The sequence below is a fragment of the Pelophylax lessonae genome (assembly GCF_965119305.1).
Source record: "Pelophylax lessonae genome assembly, chromosome: 6".
Lineage (NCBI taxonomy): Eukaryota > Metazoa > Chordata > Amphibia > Anura > Ranidae > Pelophylax > Pelophylax lessonae.
In genome coordinates, this window is record NC_138773.1 from 241,101,451 (window position 1) to 241,128,258 (window position 26,808).

At 43.6% G+C, this 26,808-nt stretch overlaps 1 protein-coding gene across 1 annotated transcript in view; it reads right to left on the bottom strand.

Annotated features, from left to right (window-relative positions):
- Window positions 1–26,808, bottom strand: part of OSBPL6 (oxysterol binding protein like 6) — a gene marked incomplete at its 3' end in the record, with an annotated part of 388,621 nt that overhangs the window by 144,227 nt on the left and 217,586 nt on the right. The window contains exon 4 of the mRNA XM_082261776.1: window positions 2,156–2,278. Within this exon, the coding sequence (XP_082117902.1) occupies window positions 2,156–2,278 (123 nt within the window). The remainder of the gene's footprint in view (window positions 1–2,155; window positions 2,279–26,808) is intronic.

The window sequence follows — 26,808 nt, forward strand, 5'->3', positions numbered from 1 at the left end:
ATGAAGGGTGACAGGTACTCGGGTACTTTGCTGGGCAGGTGACAGGTACTCTGGTACTGATGAGCAAGTGGCAGGTACTCGAGTACTCCGATAGGCAGGTGACAGGTACTCGGGTACTCTTATGGGCAGGTGACAGGCAGGTGATAGGTACTGATGAGTAGTACTGATACTGATAGGTGATACTGATACTGTACTGATGATGGGTACGGATGATCAGTACTGATACTAATAGGTGATAGGTACTGATGGGTACTGATGAGTACTGATGAGTAGTGATGGGTAATGATGAGCAGGTGGCAAGTACTCGGGTACTTCAGGTGTCAGGTACTCTGATGAGCAGGTGGAAGGTACTCGGGTACTCTGTTGGGTAGGTGACAGGTACTTGGGTACTCTGATGGGTAGGTGACAGGTACTCGGGTACTCCGATGATGGGTACTCAAAGTACCAGAGTACCTGTCGTCAGAGTACCCGAGTACCCGTCATCAGAGTATCCGAGTACCCGTCATCAGAGTACCCGAGTACCTGTCATCAGAGTACCCGAGTACCCGTCATCAGAGTACCCGAGTACCTGTCATCAGAGTACCCGAGTACCTGTCATCAGAGTATCAGAGTACCCGTCATCAGCGTACCCGAGTACCTGTCATCAGAGTACCTGTCATCAGAGTACCCGAGTACCCATCATCAGAGTACCCGAGTACCTGTCACCAGCCCATCAGAGTACCCGAGTACCTGTCATCAGAGTACCCGAGTACCTGTCACCAGCCCATCAGAGTACCTGTCATCAGAGTACCCGAGTACCTGTCATCAGAGTACCCGAGTACCTGTCATCAGAGTACCCGAGTACCTGTCATCAGAGTACCCGAGTACCTGTCATCAGAGTACCCGAGTACCTGTCATCAGCCCATCAGAGTACCCGAGTACCTGTCATCAGAGTACCTGATGGGCTGGTGACAGGTACTCGGGTACTTTGATGGGCTAGTGACAGGTGCTCTTTATTGGGGGGGGGGCAATCAGTGTGTTTGGGGTGCACTGTACTTGGCAACTAGCTGTTACCACACTCTCCTCCTCACACAGGATCAGTGTGTGAGGAGGAGAACACGGTGACAGCTAGTTACCGTGTTCTCTGATGACATTTGTGACCGGCTGTGATTGGACACAGCCGGTCACGTGGTAAAGAGCCAATTTCATTGGCTCTTTACCTAGATCGGGGATCGACTCTGTCCGAGGGACGAGCCTCGTCCCCGATCGCCGCGCATTAAGGAAGGAACGAGCGGCTCGCGCTGGAGCCGCTCATGTGATCGGCTGTGATTGACACAGCCGATCACGTGGTAAACAGCCAATTTCATTGGCTGTTTACCTTGATCGGGGTTGGGCTCAGTCCGAGGGACGAGCCTCACCCCCGATCGCCGCGCTGCGCGCTCCTGGGGGCGCGCAGTAGCGGGGTGATCCGGGCGCCGTCATATGACGTCCGCCCGGATCGAGAAAGGATTTGTGCCGACGTCATTTGACATGACGCGGTACGGAAGGGGTTAAACACACTTTTAAAACAATAGAAACTCATTTAAACACATAAAAGATACTGAGAGACATAGCACGAGCTATGGAAAACACAAAAATATTTCATTTTTAATGATTTATATAGTAAAATAACATTACAAAAAAAACCGCAATATACCGGGACCGCAAAAACTGAACTGCGAGGGAGCGGGGGTTTACTGTAGTCAGTCCACAATGGCTGTATTGTACCTACTCAAGGAACACAGCACTTTCAATCTCTGATGAGTGTTCAAGAAACAAATTTCTGTCTAAGAGTACTGACTGCTATAGTCACATTTATGTTGTATGCCTGTGACTCAAAGATAATCTAAAGTAAAGCCCTTCCAGGCAGAAGTCAACATGCTTACTGACTGCCAAGTATATAACCTTACTGATCACATCAGCAGCACAATACCCTAATTCTGAATTCCCTTTAGTATTAAATCCAGTGCTTGCCTGTCTAAATATTCACTGGTGTACAACTCCGGATGTAGCATCTACACTTTTATCTTTGTGTTTGTGTTCTTTTGAATCATCTGACGGCTTTCAAGAATAAAAGGATTTTATGGTGTTTTTGAAGACTATAGTCAAACTTTTTTCATCCCGTAACAAAACTTACTTTGTGCCAGCCTTTCAATGGCCATTTTCTCTTCTTTAGCATAAATCCTTCATGTTTTTCTGGTTTCTGCACACTGGTCTGTCCTATCTTTAGTCCTTCTATGATTTCCCAACTATCTCCTTCCTGTGAAAGTAAAATAAAATATTATTAACGCAACACAATGAGATATTGTCCATGCTGCCAATCAATCTACCATTACATCTAAAATACCGCTACCAACAGTATATAAACGTAAAGTATATGTCAGGCCAAAGAAAAAAAAACATCTGATTTAGAGCTGGGAAGGATTACAATGCCAGGAGGAGCTCTAACCCGTCCCTACTTTACCCTAAGAAAAAACCTAAGAGGAGGAGCTCTTGACTTGGTTCGACATACCCATAAATGGACAAATTTTGTCTTAAAGAAAGCAGCACTGCGGTCTCTCCAGCTAGTCTGTAGAGATCTCGGAAATCCTTGTCATGGCCTACACACAATCAAGCCCCCCAGAAGGTACAATATACAAACCTGTGTAAAGTAACAAAGTATATGTCAAGCCAAAAAAAAAAATTCCATTTAGAGCAGGAAAGGATAAGAATCTCCTGTTGGGTTTTTTTCCCTTACCTCCTACTCTGCTGACAGAAGAAGTGAGGCGAAAATCTACAGCAAAGACACAGAGAATTACAAATCTGACAGGGGTTCTAGACTTTTCCTACAAAATAAAAACATTTTTATTCCTGCCTGTATTGTTAGAAAATTCTGGGAAATCTTCCTAATGAAGCCTCAGATGGTAGTATTACAGCGGCATTATCTCTAACCCTTTCCCACTCTACCCTAGGAAAAAACTCAACAGGAGGAGCTTTCAACCCATTCTACCCAAAGAAAAACACTTTTGGCTTGACATACACATAGATGGACAAACGGCATATTAAAGCAAGCAATGCTGCTGTCTCATTAGCTAGTCTGTGGAGATCTGGGAATCCCTTGTCATGGTATCAAATATTTATTTTTTAAAAAACACTTTAGATTTTTTTTTTTGTACCCAGACTAGAATGAAAAAAATATGTACAAACCCCACTATACACTTCATTTTGTGTCACACTATATTTGAACAGCTGTCTTTCAAGCAATTGTTTTGGAAAAAATACACTTCAATTAATTTAAAAAAAACTAAACAGTAAAGTTGGCTAAATTTTTTTTTTTTATGTGAAAGGTTACGCAGAGTAAATAGATACCCAACGTCATGTATTAAAATTGCGCACACTGGTGGAAGTACAGTATTTAAAAATCTCCACAGGCAACGCTTTAAATATTTGTAACGGTTACCTGTTTAGAGTTACAGAGGAGGTCTTGCTCTAGAATTAATGCTCTCGCTCGAACGGTCATGGCGATACCTCACGCGTGGTTATGAAAACTGTTTCTATTTGCGGGCGCGTCTTACATATGAGTTTGCTTTGGCGCGCGAGCATGAAGGGATGGGGCGCTTTCAATTATTTATTTTATTTTTATACTGCCCCTTTAAAAAATTCTCAGATTTTGGCTTTGTTAGGGTCTCTGGCCAGCCAGCGGATGGGCCAGCAGGTGGCTTGGGTCTCCCAGTGGGACAGGAGAGCCCAGGCAAGCCGTGGAAGGCTGCGTGACGGGGGTAGGGGGGGTTGTAATAACAGGCGAGCAGGCATCACCCCAATACAACCACTTGAGCAAAATGACATACAGGTACGTGATTTTGTGGCAAGTAGTTAAAATATAGATATAGACATATATGAAGAGAGTAGGGATTAACTAGAACCCCTATCAAGGATTTTTTGGTGTCTGTGTCCTGCTTAAAAAGATTTGCCTAGTTTCTTCTGGTATCCATGGTCACCAAGACAGTGATGGGAAGTCCAACGTTTTACAGTTATCACCAGAACAAGGGGTTAAGGTTAAGGTCTTCTAATGCGGACACCTGTTCAAGGGTCAAGTGTCTAATGCCCCGTACACAGGCGTCGATAGTTGGCCGTGAATTTTCGGCTAACGTCCGATCGGCCGTTTTTCGGCTTGTTAGTATGATGCTTCCGACAACCGACTCCAACTTTTCGGCCAAAAAAAATCTGGTGTGCAGGCTATAAGATTTTTGTTGGCCGTCACCACAACGGCCGATTTTCCGTCAGTCAGTACAGATTTCGGGAGACAAAAATCTGATGAGCAAGACTAGGCATGCTCAGAGATGAAAAAACACACGGAAAGTAAACCATCACATGACATCACTTCTGAAGTAGATTTTTGTTGGCCGAGAAAATTCGTGTGCAGTCTAGAGCACATTTCAACCAACACAACAACACTGGACAAAAGTCGGCCGATCGGTCGGCCGATAATCGTTGCGCGTGTACAAAGCATAAGAGGGGAATTCCTCCTAGTTTGGGAAGTTTTCCCCTCATAGTCTGTTGCTCAGTGCCACAAACTTACTAAACAGAATGCAGCACAATTAGCAAAATCCTCTTGCTTTCAAGTTACTACCCCAGGGTAAAATCTGGCTCAGCTCCCAGATTCTCATTCCCTAAACTTTATCCTGATTAAATTATCTTCTCCACTTTTACACTTTATTCTTCAGTTTATGAATACAAATTCCACCCATTAGAGGTGATGAATTCATAATTTCACCAAACATTAGTTTACTAAATTAGAGAAAATTGAATTTCATTATGATTACGTATCATTCTGAGCAAAGTAATAATTAAATGTTGCTCATTATGAACTTAGTTAATAAAACAGAGTATGATGAAAATTTTAGGTGTATTTACAGTTGTGACAAAAAAAAAAGTGTTTGCGAACCCTTAGGAAATTGACATTTTTTACTTATAAATGAATAAAATGTGATCTGTTTTTCATTGAAACAATATCTGAATGTTTATCTAAGAAATAGCTGAATGTTTGATAAATACTTTAAACAATCAAGGTCAAGGATGAAGAAAAAAGGTTAGCCTCTACATTTTATAGTTAAAGCTGAACTCCAGACATACAGTGCATCCGGAAAGTATTCACAGCTCTTCACTTTTTTCATATTTTGTTATGTTACAGCCTTATTCCAAAATTGAATCAATTCATTAATTTTCCTCAAAGTTCTACAAAACAATACCCCAAAATGACTTGAAATAAGTTTTGTTTGAAATCTTTGCAAATTATTAAAATTAAAAAAGGGAAAAAGTCCCATGTACATAAGTATTCACAGCCTTTGCTCAATACTTTGTTGAAGTAACCTTGGCAACAATTACAGCCCCAAGTCTTTTTGAGTATGGTGCTACAAGCTTGCCACACTTATTTTTGGGCAGTTTCTCCCATTCTTTGCAGGACCTCTCAAGCTCCCTCGGGTTGGATTGGGCGTGATGGTGCACAGTCATTTTCAGATCTCTCCAGAGAGGTTTATTCGGGTTCAAATCGAAGCTCTGGTTGGGGCACTCATACATTCACAGAGTTGTCCTGTAGCCACTCCTACGTTATTTTGGCTGTGTGCTTAGGGTCATTGTCCTGTCAGAAGATGAACCTTCGCCCCAGTCTTAGGTCCAGAGCGCTCTGGGGCAGGTTTTTATCAAGGATGTCTCTATACATTGCTGCATTCATTGTTCCCTCATACAGGCCTGATTGGTGGAGTGCTGCAGAGATTCTGCTGGAAGGTTCTCCTCTCTCCACAGAGAAATACTGGTGCTCTGTCAGAGTGACCATTGGGTTCTTGGTCACCTTCCTTACCAAGGCCCTTCTCCCCCGATCGCTCCGTTTGGCCAGGCAGCCCGCTCTAGGAAGAGACCTAGTGGTTCCAAACTTCTTCAATTTACAGATGATGGAGGCCACTGTGCTCATTGGGACCTTCAATGCTGTAGAAATGTTTCTGTATCCTTCCCCAGATCTGTGCCTCTATACAACTAAATTTAGCACAGCTGGACTCCAATCGAGTTGTAGAAACATCTTAAGGATGATCAGTGGAAACAGGAGCACCTGAGCTCAATTCCGAGTGTCATGGCAAAGGTTGTGAATACTTATGTACATGTGATTTTTTCATTTTTAATCTGTAATAAATTTGCAAAGATTTCAAACAAACTTCTTTTACATTGTCATTATGGGGTATTGCTTTTTTGAGGAAAATATTGAATTTAATCCATTTCAGAATAAGGCTGCAACATGTGGACAAACTGAAGCGCTGTGAAGACTTTCTGGATGCACTGTAAAAAAAGACAGAAAATAATGCATTAAAGTTTTTAACACATCAATCCACATTTTTTTTTTTAAGTGCAAGCAGTGAAAGTATGTAAACCTGACTTGGTATCCACCTTGTGCAATCCTCTGTGCAGCAGAGCTCAGAATGAGGAAGGGAGAAGCAGCACAAGGAGTCAACAAAGTGCTCATGTACTAACAAAGGACACTGAAAGGACGACAGAGCAGAGTGACTGAGATTAATGCGTAAACCGGTTTTTCCTTTTGCTGTCCAGTTAAAAGGTGCGGGAGGAAGTGTGCAGAAGAAAACAAAATTCATATCTCCAACCTTGCTGGAGAGGGCTGCAATATGTAATAGGTGTAAATCTCAAGAATAAATTGAAGAAATACAAATCCTTGGGCAGGTAAAACGGCTCCTCTATATGCATTTCATATGTGCATTTATCTATTTGCCCACAGTTCAGCTTTAATGGAACTTTATTGGCAATAACCTCAGCACAGCACTTTCTTATCTGACCTACACAGCAATTGAAGTGGAACTAGACTGAGGCAATGTTATCATTCAAATGACTCAAGATAAGTCAGAAGGCATTCAGCAGCTGCTTTTTATTGAGTCCCATTTTGCCTATTATTTCACAGCGCTGTGCAACTGCAAGGCAGCCACCATATCAGTTAAATCACAGGACAGGTCATCATTTCTCTATACCCAAAACACCTGATAATACAGAGGCAGAATTGGGCGGGATTTGGCTTTAATGATGTTGAATTCCAAACAGGCACATGAAAGAGTTAAAGAATCAAGGATGTTATTACTACTACTTGTGTGTTCTAATCAGGGATATTTTGTGAAAAAATGTTCTAATCAGGGATATTTTGTGAAAAAAATTAGATTTTTGACTTACCGTGAAATCCATTTCTCTGATGTTCATTGACGGACACAGCTCCTGATATTCTTAACCATTGGGTTATACTGCCCCTACAGGAGTAAGACACTAGGCAGGAAAAAAAAAAAAAAAGTCTGGCTATGTCTATAGGCAGTCCCAGGGGATATACTCCCACTCTCTGCTAGGGGTACTTAGTTTTGTTACAATCAGCGTCAGAAGAAAACAACTCCACAGAGGGGTGAGTGGTAAGCCAAAAATTCCATTTTCTCTTTCGTTCATTGACAGACACAGCTCCCGATATTCCTAACCATTGGGACGTCCCAATACAGTGTTAAATATGAGGGGCGGGAACAGTGAAAAAGAAATTCCCAAGGCAAACTATAGCCAACCAGGTAAACAGGAGCTCGACCAAAACAACTGGAGCTCACCTGAAAAAAAAAAAAAAAAAAGAAATACACCCTCAAAGAGGACCAGGTCCTTTAAACAGCAGCCTGGAAAACCTTGCGGCCAAAGGAAGCATCCACAGATGCCAACACATCCACTTTATAGAACTTTGTGAAGGTGTGCACCGACGATCAGGTGGCCACCTTGCAAACCTGTGTCACTGGCGCCTGATGACGGAAGGCCTAGGAGGCACTGAGCGCCCGAGTAGAGTGTGCCGTTACAGGGAAAGGAGGAACTTCTCCTAATGGAATAGGCCCGAATCACCATCTATCTGATCCATCTCAAAATGGTCGCAGAGGAAGCAGACAACCCTTTCCGATGCCCATCCATAATCACAAATAGTGAGTCTGACTTCCTAAAAGACCCTGTAGCTGCCAGGTACTCCCCAATTCCCGGACCACATCCAAGGCATGCAAAGCAAATTCCTTCGGTTTATCACAAACTGATAATGCTCCTCTCCCACGGCAAAGCGGAGGAAGCGCTGTTGACTGGCACATATTGAATTGTGAAGGTACGTAAGCATCCTTGATGTTGATAGAGGCAAGAAAATCCCCCTGAGGCAGTGATGCCACCACTGTGCGAATGGACTCCATCCTGAACTTCTGCACCAGCACAAAGCAGTTCAGTGCCGTGAGGTACATGATTGGATGCACCTGGCCTTCCTTCCTTCCTGGGAACTGTAAACAGGTTTGAGTAAAAACCCTGAAAACGTTCCGATGTCGGAACTGGAACAATCGCCCCTTGAAGTAACAGGTCTTGCACTGTCCCAAACAGACCCTGTAAGCGGTCCGGGAACAGGAGCAAGTTGGAAGGAAAGAACATTGCCCGGGGACAAGAGCGAAACTCGATGACTTTGTGGACCCACTTGTCTTGTACCAGAAAAGTCCACGGGTCCGGAAACCAGTGAAGACATCCCCCCACCCCCGATACGAGTGAGGTCACACCTTCATGCTGAAGGAGCCTTGTCCGTGGGTCTGGAGAAGCCCGCTCTCGGCTTGCCAGACGGGGTTCCTTTGGAACCTCCCGAGGAGGCCCTGAAAGGCTTTGAGCACTTGTTAGTCGACCCTGAGGTACGGAAAAAAAAAAAAAAAAACTTATGAGCGGAGAAGGACTCATGTCTACGACAAGGGTCTTTGCCCTTAGTAGCCTGCGGAAGAAAGGTACTCTTTACCCCCGTGAGACTTAATGATGTCATCCAGGGTAGCTCCAAACAGGCAATCTCTTTGAAAGGGAAGATCAGTCAAGGCCTTTTTCGAAGTCTGTTCCGCAGACCAGCATTTGAGCCAAAAGACACGTCAAAGGACCACTGCTGAAACAGAGAGCCGAGCCACTAGGGGAGCCACATCCAAAGAGGCATCACAAATGAACCGCAGACCCTGGTCCAGCTGGTCCGCCAGCTCAGCAAAGGCAGAAGGGAGATGTTTTCCCTCCAATTCGTGGCGTAAAAGCTTAGCCCACTCAGTCAGAGTTTGTGACACCAGGGCAATGGTGAATACTGGCCTCAGTGCTGAACCAGCCAGAGTGTACATATTGCGGGCCACAGCCTCCGCCTTCCTGTCAGCCGGATTCTTAAAGGCTGGGGACTCTTCAATCGGAATCATGGTTGCCTTGTTCAGTCTGGAAACCAGAGGGTCCACCACACGTGGAACAGTCCACTTCTTAAGAGACTCCTCATAGGAGTATCGCCTAGCAAATCGCTTAGGGATCACAAGGGGATGCTTTGGCCCCACTCTTTGGCGACAGTTCTGTCAAAATAGGTAGAGAAAGGAAACACCTTTGCCACTCTGGATGGCTTGTGAGTGCCAAAGGAAACCTGCACCTCTGTCGCAACTGCGTCCTCCATTTTTAAGGTCTCATGCATGGATACAATCAGTGCTTCCAGCACCTTTTGGTGCATGGCTGCAGATGTGGAGGAATCATTCTCACTATCTGAGGATTTCAGGGCGCGTGGTGGTAGACTTAGCAGGAAGACGCATGTCCGTGGCGACCAAAAACCAAGACAGATGAGGCTGGGGACGCTTTTTGGTGGCCCGTCGCCCGAAAAACCACCTCCACCCAGGACACAAAGGACCTTGGCCCAACGTCAGTGCATCGATGGATGGTTGGGACCCGGAGGCCCCACAGAGGGGATCAGGTGGGGAGATGTGCTCCAAAGACTCCATAAGTCACCAGGGGGACCCCAAAAAAAGTGTAAAACACTGCAAAGGGACAACCCCCACTGCGCTGGCAGCACCACCCGGTCACCAGGCACAAAGCACCAAGCGATCCTCAGCAGAGAGGGAGAGGACCCCGCCAGACTCACCACCCAGCCATACGCAGCCACCAAGATAATCTGCACTTCACGTGTGGCGATCAGGAAGTGAAAAGATCCAGGAGTCAGCACCAGGGGATGAGGAGGGGTTCCCACTGCCAAAATTGCAGCCCACAGGACTCCACAGTCATGGCCGCCGCTTTTTTCAATGGCAAACCACCGCAAAATGACTGCTGAAATACACAAACATGGCCGCCGTGTATTGAGCACACATGCTAAAACAAAATGGCGGCCTCCCGAGACTCCCAGGAGGAATCCCTAGGCCTCAAGGACAGGGAAGACAGGAGGCCATGGCAGGAGCCCACACCAGGTACAAACCCACCCCTGCACAGCCGATCGAGCGGTCGTGCACCTCCCCTCCCCATCCCCAGCATAGCGCCCTGCCCCCACCCCAGGAGGTTGACCAGAACACCCACACAGCCCCAGCAGAAGTGGAGGGGGGTGGGATGGGGGAGACAGATGAAGGGGGTTGCCTAAAGGGGAACCCTGGGGTCCAACCATCCCAAGGAGGGGCCCAGATCCACCCCAAAACCCTCCATAGGGAGAGGGGGGAACAGTTACTTACCATACCAGGAACCAGGCGGGCAACGCTCCAGACAGAACCTCCTCTTCATCGAAATGGGGAGGGTGTCGGCCAGGAGGAACGCTGCGACTTGGGCTGAGACCCGGTCGTAAGCGACCTCACAAGGTGTTTAACTTGCAGGCCAGCCCCAGTCCGGTGGGGCTATGTCGCAGCTGACCTAGCGTGGAGCTGAGGTCTGGGCACACTCGCTGGCCAGACTGGGGTGACCACTGGATCTAGATTATCCAGCCCCTTGCCCAGTCCTGCAGTTGATTGTAGATCTCACAGGAAAAAAACAGGAGAAAATTTCTATCTAAAGAAAAAAATTGCCAGGACCAGGGATCCCAGCAAGGAATTAGGATAATATAGTACCTATAGCAGATAGAGGGAGTATATCCCCTGGGACTGTCCAAAGGTGTATCCAGACTTTTTTCTGCCTAGTGTCAGAGATCAAGAGATGTGTCCGTCAATGAACAAAAGAGAAAGACATTTTTAAACTGCATTGCCACATTAAATTGTGACAATTATTCTATATTAAAGAGACGAAATTTAGATTTTAAGTATATCTGTTTTAAGTAGTATTCTGAACCATTCCTGTATGCAAAATTGCATCAGTTCATGTACATTTATGGGATGCCTTTCTTGAATCGCTTTCTTCAGATCATGACACATTTCAAAGGGACTGAGGTTAGGGCTCTAACGTAACCATTTCATAAATACCTTGACCTTTGCATTTCTGCACATCCATGTAGTAAAGTTGTCTGATTCAGCTGGCAATGTTGGAGGAAGGGACATTCTCAAAAGCCTGAAGATCGGATATAAAGAGACTCTGTAGGGTCATTTCCATGGCGTGCTTTGAAGCAGGACCGAATGAAGGGAGGACTATATCCTCACTAAGGTGGAAAGGTCTTGCTTTCAAGACCACCCTGTCATTGTGTAAAACAAGAAAAACCTCTTTGCAAGAAAGGGCTGCCAGCTCAGAAATACACCTAACAGAGGTAGTGGCTGCCAAGAATGCAAACTTGCATGTGATGCCTCCCAAAGGGATAAGCCTAATTGGCTCAAAAAGGGTGCCTCTGAAGTACAGCAGGCACCAGGTTGGGCACCCAAGGTGACACAGGGGCCATATTGGGGGATTTATAGGAGCAGCTCCTTTAAGAAAATTAGGCATTGTGAAGAAAAAGGCTTCTGGAGAAATGAAGAAGACAGAAACCCGTCCCTTATGAGTGCCAGACACTGACCAGGACCAGATTAAAGAAAAGTCAAAATATGAACAAAATATGAACAACAGATTCCCTGGGATTTAGCATCCTGACATTGCATCAGGCATAAATGTCTTCCATGTACAATAGTAAATCTTGCAGGGGTTTATTTTTGTGCTCCAAGATTGGGATAACAGGGTACAGATACCCTTATTCTTCAGGACATGGTTTTTAAAAGGAATAATGGACCTTGTGCTAGTATGTCAGGTCTGTTTGGGAGAGACCAAGGTTCATAAGCTTGTAGCTCTTAAAATGCAAAAGGTTTATAGAACCTTCGCTTCAGCTAACATATCTGCATCACCATTGTTTGACTCCACTTCATCCCCAAACAGATTTGGAGCTTCCACTTATTTATAAGCCGAGTCAGGGGAGAAAGAGGAAGTGCAGCGCTGTTGGCCCCTGGTAACCAAAGGTTCTGGGGGTGCTAAAAATTTTCGGAAGAATTTAGACCTGGTGCTAGGAAAATCTTTTGTCAGATAGGCCACATGATGTGCACCTGAGAGACAGCTGGAATCAGAGGAGGGTGGTGGTGTCATAATAGGACAAGGAAACCGCTGTCACCCTGCACAGTGTTCGGACTTTCCTATAGGCCAACAGCAGAATCTGTGTTCATTGCTTAAGTGAGAGGAACCCTGGGGAGGTACTCACAGAATGGGATGCAGATGGAATGGGGTTTTGCGTGTATAGAATACAAGAGCTGCAATAACCCAGGTGCTGACCATATTCTACTAGCTGTGTCTCTGGAGCAGAAGGCAGATGGAAGTACAGAAAACATGCTGTGTGCATTTTTGGCAGGTACGGCGGTGGGCAGAAGTGTTAGTCAAGAGGCATGTCTACAGCTATATGTCTTACTGCTAAGATTAGGTCCAGATGGGATGCCAAACCCGCCACTTTTATAATAACACTGTCAAAGTACAGTATTTGTATTTTGTGCTAAGCACTCCAGTTGTCTATTGATCCCCAGTCTTAAAATGCAAGGAAACCCTAACTTACCTGTAGCGCTACCCCCGAAGGAGCCGCTGATAAATTTGGGCCTATTTTCCCCACTGACCGCATACACAGCCAGCCCCACAGCATGTCTGCCATTCTTCCTCTGGCTCAAGGATGAGTCTAGGGAATTTTTTTAGGGTTTTCATTAGAATAGTAACTTGAACAGGGATTGGGGGCATATGATAACCCAGAACCGCAGAACAACTTGAGGACTGCTTGGCATCTGGCTACTCTGTAAAAAAAATGCACTGTACTCTTGGAATGGTGCACCCTGGCAGCCAGGCCTCAGATTATTTATGGGCTCTCCCTCCACCTTCTGGGTGCACCTCCCCAGCAATTGGCTGAAGTTCCATAAATATTCAGGCTGCTTGTCCAGCTCTCCCTCCCACTATGCTTCTAGAAGTATTTTAGAGGACAGTAAGGAGTAGCAGAACAGCAGCCTGTGAGACAACCCCAAGTAATAAACCCCTGCTCCACTGTTACAGAGGAGATAACTAAATTTACCTAGCAGCCTACTCTGAACTAGGAGGCTGCTGCATTCCTTATCCATGTCGCTGGGCCTGTTAGAGGTACAAGCTTTGCCCATAGGTTTCAGGGTCTGGGAACCACAGAATAGGACCATGGATCTGGACAGCACCCTGCGGTTTAAAAACACACATTGAACTATGTGCCCAGGTGACCTCCTAACACAGGATCCAGTGCCTATAGCAATAACAGGCAATCCCCACACAGTGGGGTCCAGGGTATGATACCCAAGGCCTGACACCTAGGGATACCATTGTCAGAAAAACAAATGTTTCCAAGAAAAAAAGAGGTCTATCAACTAAAACTAGCAAAAAACTGGAGTCTCACAGAGTGGGTGGGGTTATATATCAGCTTGCATTAAAGTAGAACTAAAGGCAAACTTTTTTTTTTTTTTTTCATTTTGGATAGAGCAAGGACGGATTATAACCCGTCAATTTTTTTTTTTTTTGCCATCTGTGTTCTATTGCAGAGGTTTTCCTTCACTTCTTGTCCCATAGTCAAACAGGAAGTGAGAGGAAATCCTTGCAAATTAGGGGAAATCTTGGGGACCCCCAGGTCACCAGAACTAATGCCCCCATTGGAAGATTTCTCCTCTATTACTTTGCTATCTTTCTATTACTACTTTTCTTCTTTTGGTACATATCAAAATGTGGGATTTTCTTTTTACTTTCACTTTCAATGATAATGGTAAACCGATAACCTGAGCGGGTGGATCTCCCCATTGAGGGCAAATACAGCAATAAAAACTGACAAGTGTTCTAACAAGTGTTCTAATCCTTCTCCACTCTATCCAAAACGAAAAAAAAAAAAGTATTTCCATTAGTTATACATTAAGGAAAGTCCTAACAAAGTTTTTACCAGCGACCAATCACCTAATAGTAGCCTGCATCTAACCCATGATCTATGAACACAAGCCAATTGTGTCCTGTACCGAACAACTAAAGTGGTTGTAAAGTCACTGATGACAAATCCTGGAATCCCCTCTGTTACAGCAAGATATACAGTGCAGGGTCTGCGTTTTTTTAAAAATGATGCAACTCAAAACCTTATTTACAGTGCCACTGTGCGATCACATAACCACCAGCCACTCTCCTTCCCTTCCCTGATCTAAGTACAGAGGGAGGTGCGGAGACTCCCCTCTGACGTCAGCCGGGTGGTCATGTGACCACATAGCGGCACTGTAAAATAAGGTATTTAGCTGTATAATTTAATAAAACACAGACACTGCACTGTATATCCTGCTGTAACAGAGGGGATTCCAGGATTTGTGATCAGCGACTTTACAGCCACATAGGAATACCGGCGGGAGGGGCAGGGAGGAGATGGCTCACACACACAGACTACCGAGCTGACAGGCAGGGAGGGAGGGGGAAGAGGGAGAGACTGTGGGATGATGGAGGCTCGGTTCACACTTATGCGATGCGGGAAGGCTGCGAATTCGCAGCCTGTTCCCGCATCGCAAACGCACCCTTGGCAGTTCACACTGCCATATGCGATACACTGGGGGTGTCAATGTAATGTTAACGACACCCCCAGTTTGATCGCATATCGCAGTGCGATCTTACAGTTCGCACAGGATCGGATCGCACAAGTGTGAACCACTGTGCGATCCGATCTTGATGCGGCTCAAAAAAAGGGTCATGTGCGACTTTACTTTACTTTACAAAGTGTATGGCTGAATTCGCACCGCACAGCCGATCGCATGTAATGAAGGAGCAGTGCGCTCCGATATTATATGCGATCGCCGCAGCCGCACAAATGTGAACCGGCACGGAGGCACATAAACTGACCACTGTATCATGGATCATGATTGCCATAGTCAGTCCACATAGGGGGACATAGGAACAGGCAGGATCAACGTGATATTTTACAGCATAGAGGGGGACAAATTACACTGCAGAAGCACTATTCTGTTTAATCATGCTTTAAAGTAACAAAAGCATTTTATTTATTTTTTTTAGGGTTACAGCTTTAAGATACAATATATTTATTGTATCTACACGGGCTTACTCGCCAGACTTGAGAGGGGCCATTGTTGAGAAATCAGGGATAGAGGGACCTGGGTTCCAACAAAAGGCCTCTAAGTGGGACAGTTTGAAGCATTGAATGCCACGAGAGAGAGAGAGAGAGAGAGAGAGAGAGAGTGAAAATACCCAATTCTACATCTACCGCGGAGATCAATTAATCAATATCACAAGCAGTCTTTTACTCTCACTATAATATAAGCTCTATTAGAAGCACTGGGAACACGGTTTTATGGTTTGACACAAATGAAAAGCTGTCAGAATGTAGAAAATCCAAGGCATTACAACATCTTTATTACACCTATGACATCCAGAGTCCCCTCATTGCTATGTTAATACCCTTTGGCAGTAAATATCACTAATGGCTCTGTCCAAGGTGGAAATGCAGATACGATTTTATTAGACCGTCTCAATTTAATGAGATACTGCTCTGTTAGACACAATGTAATAATTATTTTCAAAGATTCAACAGCAGAGTAATCTGTGGTGTTACCAACACTGAGGAAAGCATAGGTGTGCGCCGTCTATGGCATTAGGGTGTGCACCCCAATGCTCAAACACATATGAGTGTGTGCATGTGTATATACTGACAGTGTCCGTAGGCAGAGATTGGTGTCAGTAGGGCAGTGGATGGTGACTGTAGTTTTTTTATTATTTTTTTTTAAATTATTTTTATTTTTATTTATTTTTATTATTATTTTTACAATCTTTTTAGGGTCTAAACAGGGGGAATCTGCGCCACATAGAAAGATTAGGGTGTGCCCAGGCACACCTGGCACACCCTGTGCACACACCTATGGAGGAAAGGCAAAAATGCTCCATTGCAGTGGTGCTGCCCCTGCACTGCAAGGGCTAAATGCTCATTTAGGTCTATGTGACTGGAAGCAGCTGTTTTACTTCCAAGCAAAGTTCATCTTTTCAGGCAGAATTTCACTTTTCATAATAATTAGCAGCCTTTTCTAATGTTGGTTCTGCCAAAGCCATCCCAGTGTGCTTATCTATCACCTACCTAGTCCATGGCAGCTTTGAATCTGCACCTTTTGGCTTAAAATGTTGAAAAATGCATTCTGAACCCATCGCTTCCTGGGGCATCATGTGACTTTCCAGAGAATTTCATCTCTCATCATGTACTGCCTTACTGCATCGCAGAATGCATTTCTGTGAATCATGCCTCCTTAATTACTATTCCATCTCTTATTTTATTTCCATTAACTTTCCTACTTCATCCTTTAAGGTGGACATACACTGTGCAATCTGTTTGTACAATCTCCTTTACATCTAACCATCAACTATGTAGTGCCAGAGCCTGACTGATGTGATACAAACTAAATAGCTTATTCAGGTGGGTTCTCCCATTACATAGTTTTGGGAAATCAAAAACAAATTATACAGCGATTGCATGATGTATGACCAGCTTTATATGAGTACGTGGGGGGGGGGGGGGGGGGTAGACATTCAGCTGTCAATGTTCTTGCAATCTAGGTCCTGCTCAGGGTTATAAAAAAAAAAAATGATTTCACTTTCAGGCCCCATTCACACCTTTCATTGTGGGAGAGCATGTTATTGGGTGACACACATAGGGCAGCACACTGATTTCAATTGGCTGCCTTACACCTGACAAAAGCAACAAGGTAGCTGATGGGGCATTTTCGCGCATTGCGGTTAGCACATTTTTTTACCACCCGCACATGATAATAGTGATAATAATAGGATTGTGCAATCCCCTTTCTTTAAGGGTAACTCCACTCGTGGGGGGGGGGGGGGGGTAAGGGGGATAGCAAATAAAGAAAAAATATAGTGTATACAATTGCAACACAAATCATATTGTAATTGAATGTTATTAAAAACGACCTTTCCTTTTCAGTCTGTAGCTCTGTAATTTTTTTTAAAATACAATGCAATATGAATTTGTGCTGAACACCCCCAGAAACATAATTTCCTGCTTCTGTGATTGGCTCACTGATTTTCCAAGAAGTCTGCCCTAAGATACAAGTCAGATTTCTGACATCACCTACAACAAAAATGTCATTTTTGGTGAGATAATCCCAATAGGAAATGACGTCTAAAGGGATGCAGGCCCAGCAGATTTCCACATTAGAGCCCTGAAGAAGCACAACTGATTATTAATTTACGAAACCACTCCCATTAGAATCACTTTCCCACATGGATACAGACAAACACAGGGATTTCTTCAGAATAAAAAAGGTAGGAATCTGCAACAAAGTCTGTTATAATCCTTGTAATGTACAGAGATCACCCAGAGGGGAATTTAGGGGAATGTTTTTTTTTCAACAAAAGTGGAGTTGCGCTTTAAATTTACCAAAACAATATAATAGGAGGACACACCTATCTATCCATTCCCTCTGTATCCAATCAGGCAGGCCCTTGCACTACATAGTTGATGGCAGATATACAGAAGATTGTACAACCAGATTGTATAGTGTATGGTCAGTTTCACAGACTTCCAGGGACACACTTCTCTTGTTTTCAGTACTACAGCTCTGCTCCACATAGACATATGTGATTACTCAGCTCCTGCACATTCTGCCAAATGAACAATCAATGCAAGAAGAAGGTACAAAACATTTGATTGTATTTAGTGAGAATGGTGCTCACTGACATTGCTGACAAACTGCATAGTGAACAAGTGGTTGATTCAAGCTTACGGCTGCTGCTGCAGCAGCTGGAGTTTCCCACCAGCCTTAAGAGCCAGAAAAGAGCTTTCCGATAAAAGTGAACCAGGCGGCTCTAGAGTTAATCACTTTTATTGAGGTCTCAAAGTGCGCCCCCACCTTTCCCGAGGCACTGGTAGTCGTTCCCTGGCTCTCTTTCTCCTCCAGGGAGCCCAGGACCGCAGGAAAGACCTTGCAAGAAACATTTGCTACCCAATCTCTCCTATGACTAATGACCTCGCAAGCAACATGTATTACTTCTAAGTATCCAGCTGCCATTCCGCAAGTGTAGCTGAGGATGTAGCTATTAAAACACAATCTGTCTGTGACTAGCTGTATCGGAAGGACAGGGGGAGACATTGGGGGTCTAACAAAAAAAAAAAAAAAAGGTTGCAATGATAATCCATACAATGACTACATGATATTCTTGTGTAAACTGTACACAGTAATATGGCCACATCTTGCCCCAACTTGATCTTTAGTAGCCAATCTCAACTAGGGTTCCTCCAGAGGTTGTTAGGGGTTTCTTGAGCTGAGGCTGAGTGACCTCCCATTTCATGGTGACTACATTTACAATTACGGGCCAACATCACCTGGAAGAGCCAACTACATGACACCAATGAGCTTTGGAGCTGTTTGGGTGGATTTCTGATCACTACTGTAAGGGGGGATCTCTTCCCACAGCCCTCCAATGCAAAGGGCATTCTTCCTACTGACCCATGATCAATTGGTTTTCAGACAGTTCAGCTGCCAGATGAAGGTATTGGCAAAACTCTAGCTAAAGATGGATCAACAAGACAGTAGGTAAGTAAATTTTTAGACTGAAACGCCGCAACTTCCTATTCCAGGAGACTTTTTTTCTGCATCAATAGAAATGTAACATCACAACCAGATTTTTGTTTTCATCAATTTCATAAACTAAGCAGTCACACTGCAACCGTTATACCAGTATCTGATTTCTGTGTAAAAGGTTTTGTGGCATTATATTTCAGTCTACACTTGTATTGCAGATGACATATCTCCCGTTTACAAAACATTTCTATTGCACAAGATGTCTAATGCAGGAAAGCATCAAATGACCTGATATCACCTATGAAGGTTTATTAGAGGTAATATCAACCAACAACATACTGTATATGGTTTTTATAGCATATAGGAGTCAAAAAAGCATTCAATGCTTTGATCATTTTTGGCACTGGAAAGGGTTTGCCTGAAAATGCGTTTTTCCACATGGGGTGAAGAGAGTCTTCAGTCATATCAAAGTCCTTATTTGGCTCTCACAAGATGCTAAAGTTCTAAGCGGCTGAATGGAGAGGTGGGGCTTGTAGGATTGACTTTAAAGTGAACCTGTTGATTAGTTCTCCAGAAAGCACAGGTTCACTTTAACCGTGTCCCGCCAAACAATGCCATAGGACGTCGTAGACTGAGTGGGGATATCTGAATGATACAGGCATCATTCAGATATCTTCTTTTTCTGCTGGCGATTCCCTGTCATGTAGAAAGAGCAGCTAGAATGACAGCTGTTTAGCCGCTTGATTGTTTTTACAGGCGGCGCGAGGGGATGCACGCCCTTCCGTCTCACTCTGGTGCTTCTATTGGCTCGCTGCTTATCCTCAGGAATCCCCAGAAGGGCCAACTCTTGGGAAGCTGGAAGTGACATCTGCAATCTAAGGTGAATCTAAATTGAATCTAAAAACATCCGTCCAGAATTGTGCAATGCTCGGGGAGTTCCAAAATGTGCAGGTAGGACCCTAGGTGAGCACGACACAGAGGACACTTCGGATCACGTGTTGGGTACGCCCTCTGGAGTCCCACAGGGGTATAGTACACCCTATGAAAAACTTGACTTGGATCAATTTGTCCCTGGATTAAATCACCAATTTAGGACCATCCTCCAAACAATCTTCCTAGCTCTCTCTATCCAGGGAAGGGATGTCATCAGTTACTTTAACTGACAATTGCGCAGTCATGCAACACTGTACCCAAATAAAATCTATGTCCTTTTTTCCCCCACAAATAGAGCTTTCTTTTGGTGGTATTTGATCTGCGGTTTTGTTTTTTGCGCTATAAAACGAAAAAAAAAAAAAAAAAGTCAATTTTGAAAAAAAAAAATAAATAAATAAATTCTTTACTTTCTGCTATGAAACCTATCCATCAATTTAGGCATTTATGAATTCTGCTACATATTAAAAAAAAAAAATCCCAATAGGTGTATATTAATTGGTTTGTATAAAAGTTATAGTGTCTACAAACTATGGGATATTTTTGTTTATTTACATTTTTTACTAGTAATGGTGGCGATCAGTGACTTATAGTGGGAATGGGATATTGTGGTGGACATTCTGACACTGACACTTTTTGGGGACCAGTGGCACTAATACAGTGATCAGTGCTAAAAATATGCACGGTCACTGTACTAATGACACTGGCTGGAAAGGGGTTAAACATCATAGGTGATACTTTTTTACTGTACTGTGAGAGGTGCTTTTACTAGGGTAAGAGATGGAATATATTCCCTGCTTTGCAGGGACAAAAATTCTATCTCCTTCCCTCCTGTTAGAATGTGGATCTGCCTTGTTTGCATAAGACGATCCCAGTTGTGTCTTTTCCGCACTATCTGCGGGTGCCAGATGAAAAGAGAAGAAAGACTAAAAAGGAAAAAAAAATGCAGCCATCACATCTAAGAATTGATAAGCTGCAATATAATAAATATTTATCTTTGCATGGGGGAAGCAAGGATGTATAATATATATATATTTTTTTTGTCATTTTTGCCATTTATGTGAATATGTATGGTATGATTTGATGTATGCAAAATAATAAACAGATTTATAAAAATAAAAATAAAAATATTTATTTTTGGGTTTAATACTGCTTTAAGGCTGGTTCACACTAGCCGGCACAGTGCGTTTTCCAGTTGTGGGCATCCCATCTCTTCCCACCCCTGCAACCAACTGCAGCCAAATCACACTGCTTTTAGGTGAGGGGTGGGGCTGCCATTCATTATGAATAGCACACCCATGCAACTCGGCATACAGCGGGTTCGCGGGTACTGCAGGGGAAATCGCATGGTCAAAAAAAACAAGCAATTTCTCTGCGGTCGTATTTTTTAGAAGGTGCATGCACCATTTTTTGGCGGAAACACAGGCACAGAAGCCCATTCATTTGAATGGGCTCCCGTGCCCACGCAAACGTGGCCCGCACAAAACATGGATATGTGACCCTAGGGTAAAAGTGTGTCTAAGCATTGTACAAAACACAAGTTGATTTTCAAAATGAGGTGGCCATACCCATGCATTACAACTATTTAATAAATAGGGATTTTGGACTACGGCTGTAACTCCTGTATCTGGGTAGACATTAGCATCAGTTATGCTGAACTGCCCAATTCCACACTATGATTAGATGCTGCAGAAAACATTAGCGCCCTGTTAGCTATTGTCTGCCAAGCAAAAAACTATGCTAATAGCTTTTTGTAAAAAATGACATTATTGGCAAATTATCACAGTAATTGGAAATCTGCATCTTGCAGTAATGGTGCATTCAGCTGTCATTATACACATGTTACATTTTTAAACTGAAAAGGCCATCTGCCATTGTTTTGGTGGCACTTTGTATAGATTGAGGGGTAGTGAATAAAAAGAGGACATGATCAGGCTTATGGAAAAAAAACAGTCACTGCACTCCTTGCATAACTCACAGAACGATTTCACTTTTTTTGGCAGCTTACTGCAATCAGAACAATGGAACATAATAGCCAGCTGGTTAAGATGGTTTTCTTTGCCTACATCTGCTTCCTTAGATTAGCCTCTAATTTTTTTTCTACCAGTTATGTTTTATTCATTTTGGAACTAACCACACCCTTCTGTTCCCATAAATTGCATATATCCTAAAACCTGAAGAGCAGGGTTTCTAAACTAGGGTTCCATGCAACCCTAAGGTTCCTCCAGAGGTTGCTAGGAGCCCCTTGAGCGATGAGCAATTTCTGCCTCTCAGATAAGTTCCCACTGACACCATTGATCTTTTTAGCAATCTGTGAAGGGGCAATTCTTCCCAATGACAAAAAGTATAAGGAGCATTTTTCCCCCTATCACCCTAATGTATTATGAGATGTGAATATTATCATTTTTAGCAGGGGTTCCTTGACACAGAAAAGTTATTTCAAGGGTTCCTCTGTGTTGGAAAGGTTGGGAAATGGTGCTGTAGAATTTAGAGGTATTTGTCCAGAATAAATACTATTATTTTATGGCCAACGAGCATAAAGGAAATCTATTCTAGCAAAGAAAAAGGTATAAAGGGAGGAAAAAAGAAATTGCAAATGTTTTGCAGATTTACCAACATTTGAAAATACAAATACTCAACTCATATGAAAAACTAGAAAAGGATGAACAGACACTGGAAATGCAGCATTTCAAGATATACGACTGCAGACGAAAACTTGTTGCTTGTGCTATCCAAGTTATTTTTGATTTGGTCATTTCTGCTCAATTCCCACGTTTATCTGTGAAACCCCATTGAAACTACATTAGGGGTGGGCACAGGGTCACCCTAATTACCCCATGTGCATTAGCATTATCCAGGGGCTTTACCAGCTAGGTGGTTGGGGGTGCCAGTGGCCAGTGTAAATGCCCCCAATAAATTAAAGACTAGGTTCAATTTTAGGAACACATTAAACCTGTATTTAGGGTTTACATAATCGGCTGCTAATCAAGTGCCTCCCACCACTAGAGCCTCCTCCCTGTGACAGAAGGTGGCGTTCATATGGGTTTGAGCTTTGGGGTGCACACCCTAATGCAATAGGCTGCGCACACTTATTGAAACTACATTGTCACATTTTCAAATCACCATCTATCTTGCACAATTATACAAAAGGCGTTCATCCCAAAAGTCTCAAAGGCTTTCCCAAAGGATATTTGTAGAAAGGAGGTAAGCAGACCAATATATGGTCTTATATGCCCTTATTATGCCACTTATTGTGAATGTTGGTTGAATACTAGCCTGTCCTTGGCGCTGAGGTGGTTGTGCTTTCAGTATTACCTATCATTGTGTAATATATAGTCACCAGGGAAAAGGGGGCAAAATGTGCAAAGTTTGGACATGTCATGGTCAGATCCTTGGAATTACCAATCTATTTTCATAAATCGATCTTTTATGCCACTTTGTCATTACTGGTTTAAATCTTCAGGTTAACCCAGAAGCCTGAATAGATACTGTGTGTGTGAGTATGGGCACCCTTATTTACTGTAATCATTCATTAGTGAAGTCTGCCCACTGCTGAGAGATGAGTCGATTAGCCAGTCTAAAGAGTTACTGTTAAAAGGCAAGGGGGTGCACTAATGGGCAGGCTGTGCCCAAAATTGAGCTTCAATAAGACAGTAACTAGCGTGGCAGCAGGTGAATAAAAATACCTGGAAAAAAACAAAAAAAAAAAAACAAATGCAGACCCAACATCTAAAAACTTAAATAATGCAATGTATTAAATCAGTTTTTTTTTATTTTATACTTTTACACTTTAAAGTAAAACTAAAGGCCAAACTTTTTTAATTTTGGAGTAAGAAAGGGTTATAACCCCTGACAGATTTCTATCGCCACCTGTGTCCCATTGGGGAGATTTATTTTCACTTCCTATCCCATAGACAAACAAGAAGTAAGAGGAAATCTCTGCAAATTAAGGGGATCCCGTGGGGACACACAGGTCACCAGAACTAGTGTCTCCATTGGAAGATTTCCCTTCCATTGGAAGATTTCTGGGGGCAACCCAAAATTTTGGATTTTCTTTTACTTTCAATGATTAAGATAAACAAGACAAACAGAGAGGGTGAATCTACAACAGGGGGACAGACAGCAACAACAACAGGGGTTCTAATCTCTCTCCATTCTATCCAAAATTAAAAAAAGGTTTGCCTTTAATTATACTTTCAAATGACTGGCTGATTTAAGTATATTCACTAACAGATTCACTTACAGAATCAGAGAATTAAAGTGGAGTTCCGGGCACAAAATCGACCTAATCAATTTTGTGCCCATCCGCTTGCTTTGCTTCACCTGAAAAGGAATTGGATAGTTAGGTTTATTTTATTTTTTTTTACTTACCTTGTAATTGTAGAAAGAAATACTCACCTATTTTCCACTTCCTCCCTCTGTGGCCGTGGCCCGCGCCGTCCGGTTTGCAATGATTCTTGGGAGCTGAACGTCATCGCTCCCAGGAATCAATGCGACGGCACCGGCCCCGCTCGTCACATCCGGTGCGACGCCGCATTCCCTGCTAAACAGCTTCTGGGCATGCCCAGAAGCTGTGTAGGAATGCGGCGCCACACCGGAAGTGACGAGAGGGGCCGCTGCAGGCGCATTCTGGGACAAGAAGACGCGGAAGAGGACGCAGAAGAGGACGCGCTGGCTTCAGCTGCCCACAACAGAGATGGCAATGCTGTGGAAGAAATTTTATAAGTGAGTATTTCTTCTTGCAGGTAAGTGCGAACCGGGACAGATCAGAGGCTAGCCATTGTGGAATGTACTAGCCCTGACTGTCCCGGGGATATGTTCATTGAAAAAAATTTTCTGTGCCCGGAACTCCGCTTTAAGCATATATTCAACAGTTCACTTATCTAGAACTAGAGGTGTGCATTACAGCTGAACTGGAGGTGTGCAATGCAGTTCTCCAGCGAAATATACAGTTTAACCTCAATTACCTGAAATATTCAGTGCAGGCACTTGAGTGATCCAGAAACACTTACCAGACAACACAACCAAGTCCTTTACCACGGCAGTAGTAGAGACAGAGCCTGGTCAAAGGCACAGCTTCACCCCCACTGTCCGAAAAAAAGAAGCACTGCAGCAGAACCTGACTGTCTGAGTGCTAGCGTTCCTGCTCCCTGTCTGAGTGCTGCTGTGCAGCAGCAGATTACAGAAGGTTAATAACAGACTTCTGAACAGAATATGCATTTAAAATTACACTGAAATAATTTTTAACAAATCCAAGACTGCACTGATTGGTCTTATTTCTGCTTAGTGATAAGCTAGAATTCAAAACCTAGAGCAAAGGGCATTTATGAGTTTAAAACAAGCAAATCAAATACTGGTCTTCAAATTAATATTACTAAAACAAAGACAGTCTGGAGTGGTTTCTATGCACTGATCTTTGCAATAGAGGCTTTTCTGTAACATGACAATGCTGCATATTAATAGCATTGATATAATAACGGATGCAAGCAAACCTGTACTCGTCTTCCAAGGCTTAACTGCTGCGTAAACCTCTCCACACTGAACAGATTTGCAATGTAAATTATGTGATCGCAGCACTTCCATTGATCTGTAACCTTCCATGAGGTAAGCATTACTCTTAGCTTTCGGCTTCATTTACAGCAAAATTAGATGGAAACACATTTTTCCCCAAAACTAATATTTACTGCATGTGCAAATATTTAATAAACAGATTGCTAATAAAAGTTCAATTAAAAACCTATGCTATTACACACACACACACACACACATATAGTTATCTATATCTCTATCTTTTTTTTTTTTTTTTTTGACAGTACTAGAGGCCTTGCCATGACACAGGGTTCACAATATTGCTGAGTGCAGCGCTTCTGAGTATATATTATGAGCATAATAAAAACGGTTTTTACATCTTTCTCTGGGTTTTGTAATCCCAGATCAGATCAGAAGTTTCTTATCCTGTGTCTAGGTCTTAAAGCGGAGTTCCGGGCACAGAAGTCATTTTTTAACAAACATACCCCCGGGACAGTCAGGGCTAGTACATTCCACAATGGCTAGCCTCTGATCTGTCCCGGTTCGCACTTACCTTTTAGAAGAAATACTTACTTATAAAATTTCTTCCACAGCGTTTCCATCTCTCTTGTGGGCAGCTGAAGCCGGCGCGGTCCTCTTCTGCGTCTTCTTCCGCGTCTTCTTCTCCTAGAATGCGCCTGCACCGGCCCCTCTCGTCACTCCTGGTGCGGCGCCGCATTCCTAAACAGCTTCTGGGCATGCCCAGAAGCTGTTTAGCAGGGGAATGCGACGTCGCCCGGAAGTGACGAGCCGGGCCGGTGCCGTCGCATTGATTCCTGGGAGCGATGACGTTCAGCTCCCAGGAATCATCGCGAGACAGGAAGTGACAGCGGAGCCGCGGCGCTGAGGGAGGAAGTACCCTGAGGTGAGTATTTACGATCTTCAATTACAAGGTGAGTTTAAAAAAAAAAAACCTAACTATCCAAATTCCTTTTCAGGTGATGCAGAACTAGCGGACAGGCACAAAAAAAAAATATCGATTTTGTGCCCGGAACTCCGCTTTAAGCCTCGTACACACGCGTCGAAAATCGGCAGGGAATTTTCGTCCGGCGACCGATCTGACGATTTTCGGCTCGTTAGTATGATGCTTCTGACAACCAACCGAAAAAAAATCTGGTGTGCAGGCTATAAAATTTTTGTCTGCCGTCAAAACACGGCCGATTCCGTGCAGTCAGTACAGATTTCGACAGGGAAAAATCTTATGAGCAAGACTGGGCATGCTCAGAGAAGAAAAAACACAAAGAAAGCAAACCAACACATGACATCACTTCTGAAGTAGAATTTTGTCAGGCGAGAAAATTTGTGTGCAGTCTAGGCACATTCGAACAAACAAAACACAACTCTGGACAAAAGACGGACGATCGGTCGACCGATAATCATTGCGTGTGTACTAGGCTTTACTGGAGACTTGCAGGTTGCAGTGTGCATACTTCGGACCATAGCTCAGGGCTACAAGTAGGAGAATAGCTCCCACTTGGAAACAGGAGTGTGTTCTTGCCAGAAGAAAAAGGTGCTCTACTTGAGAGAC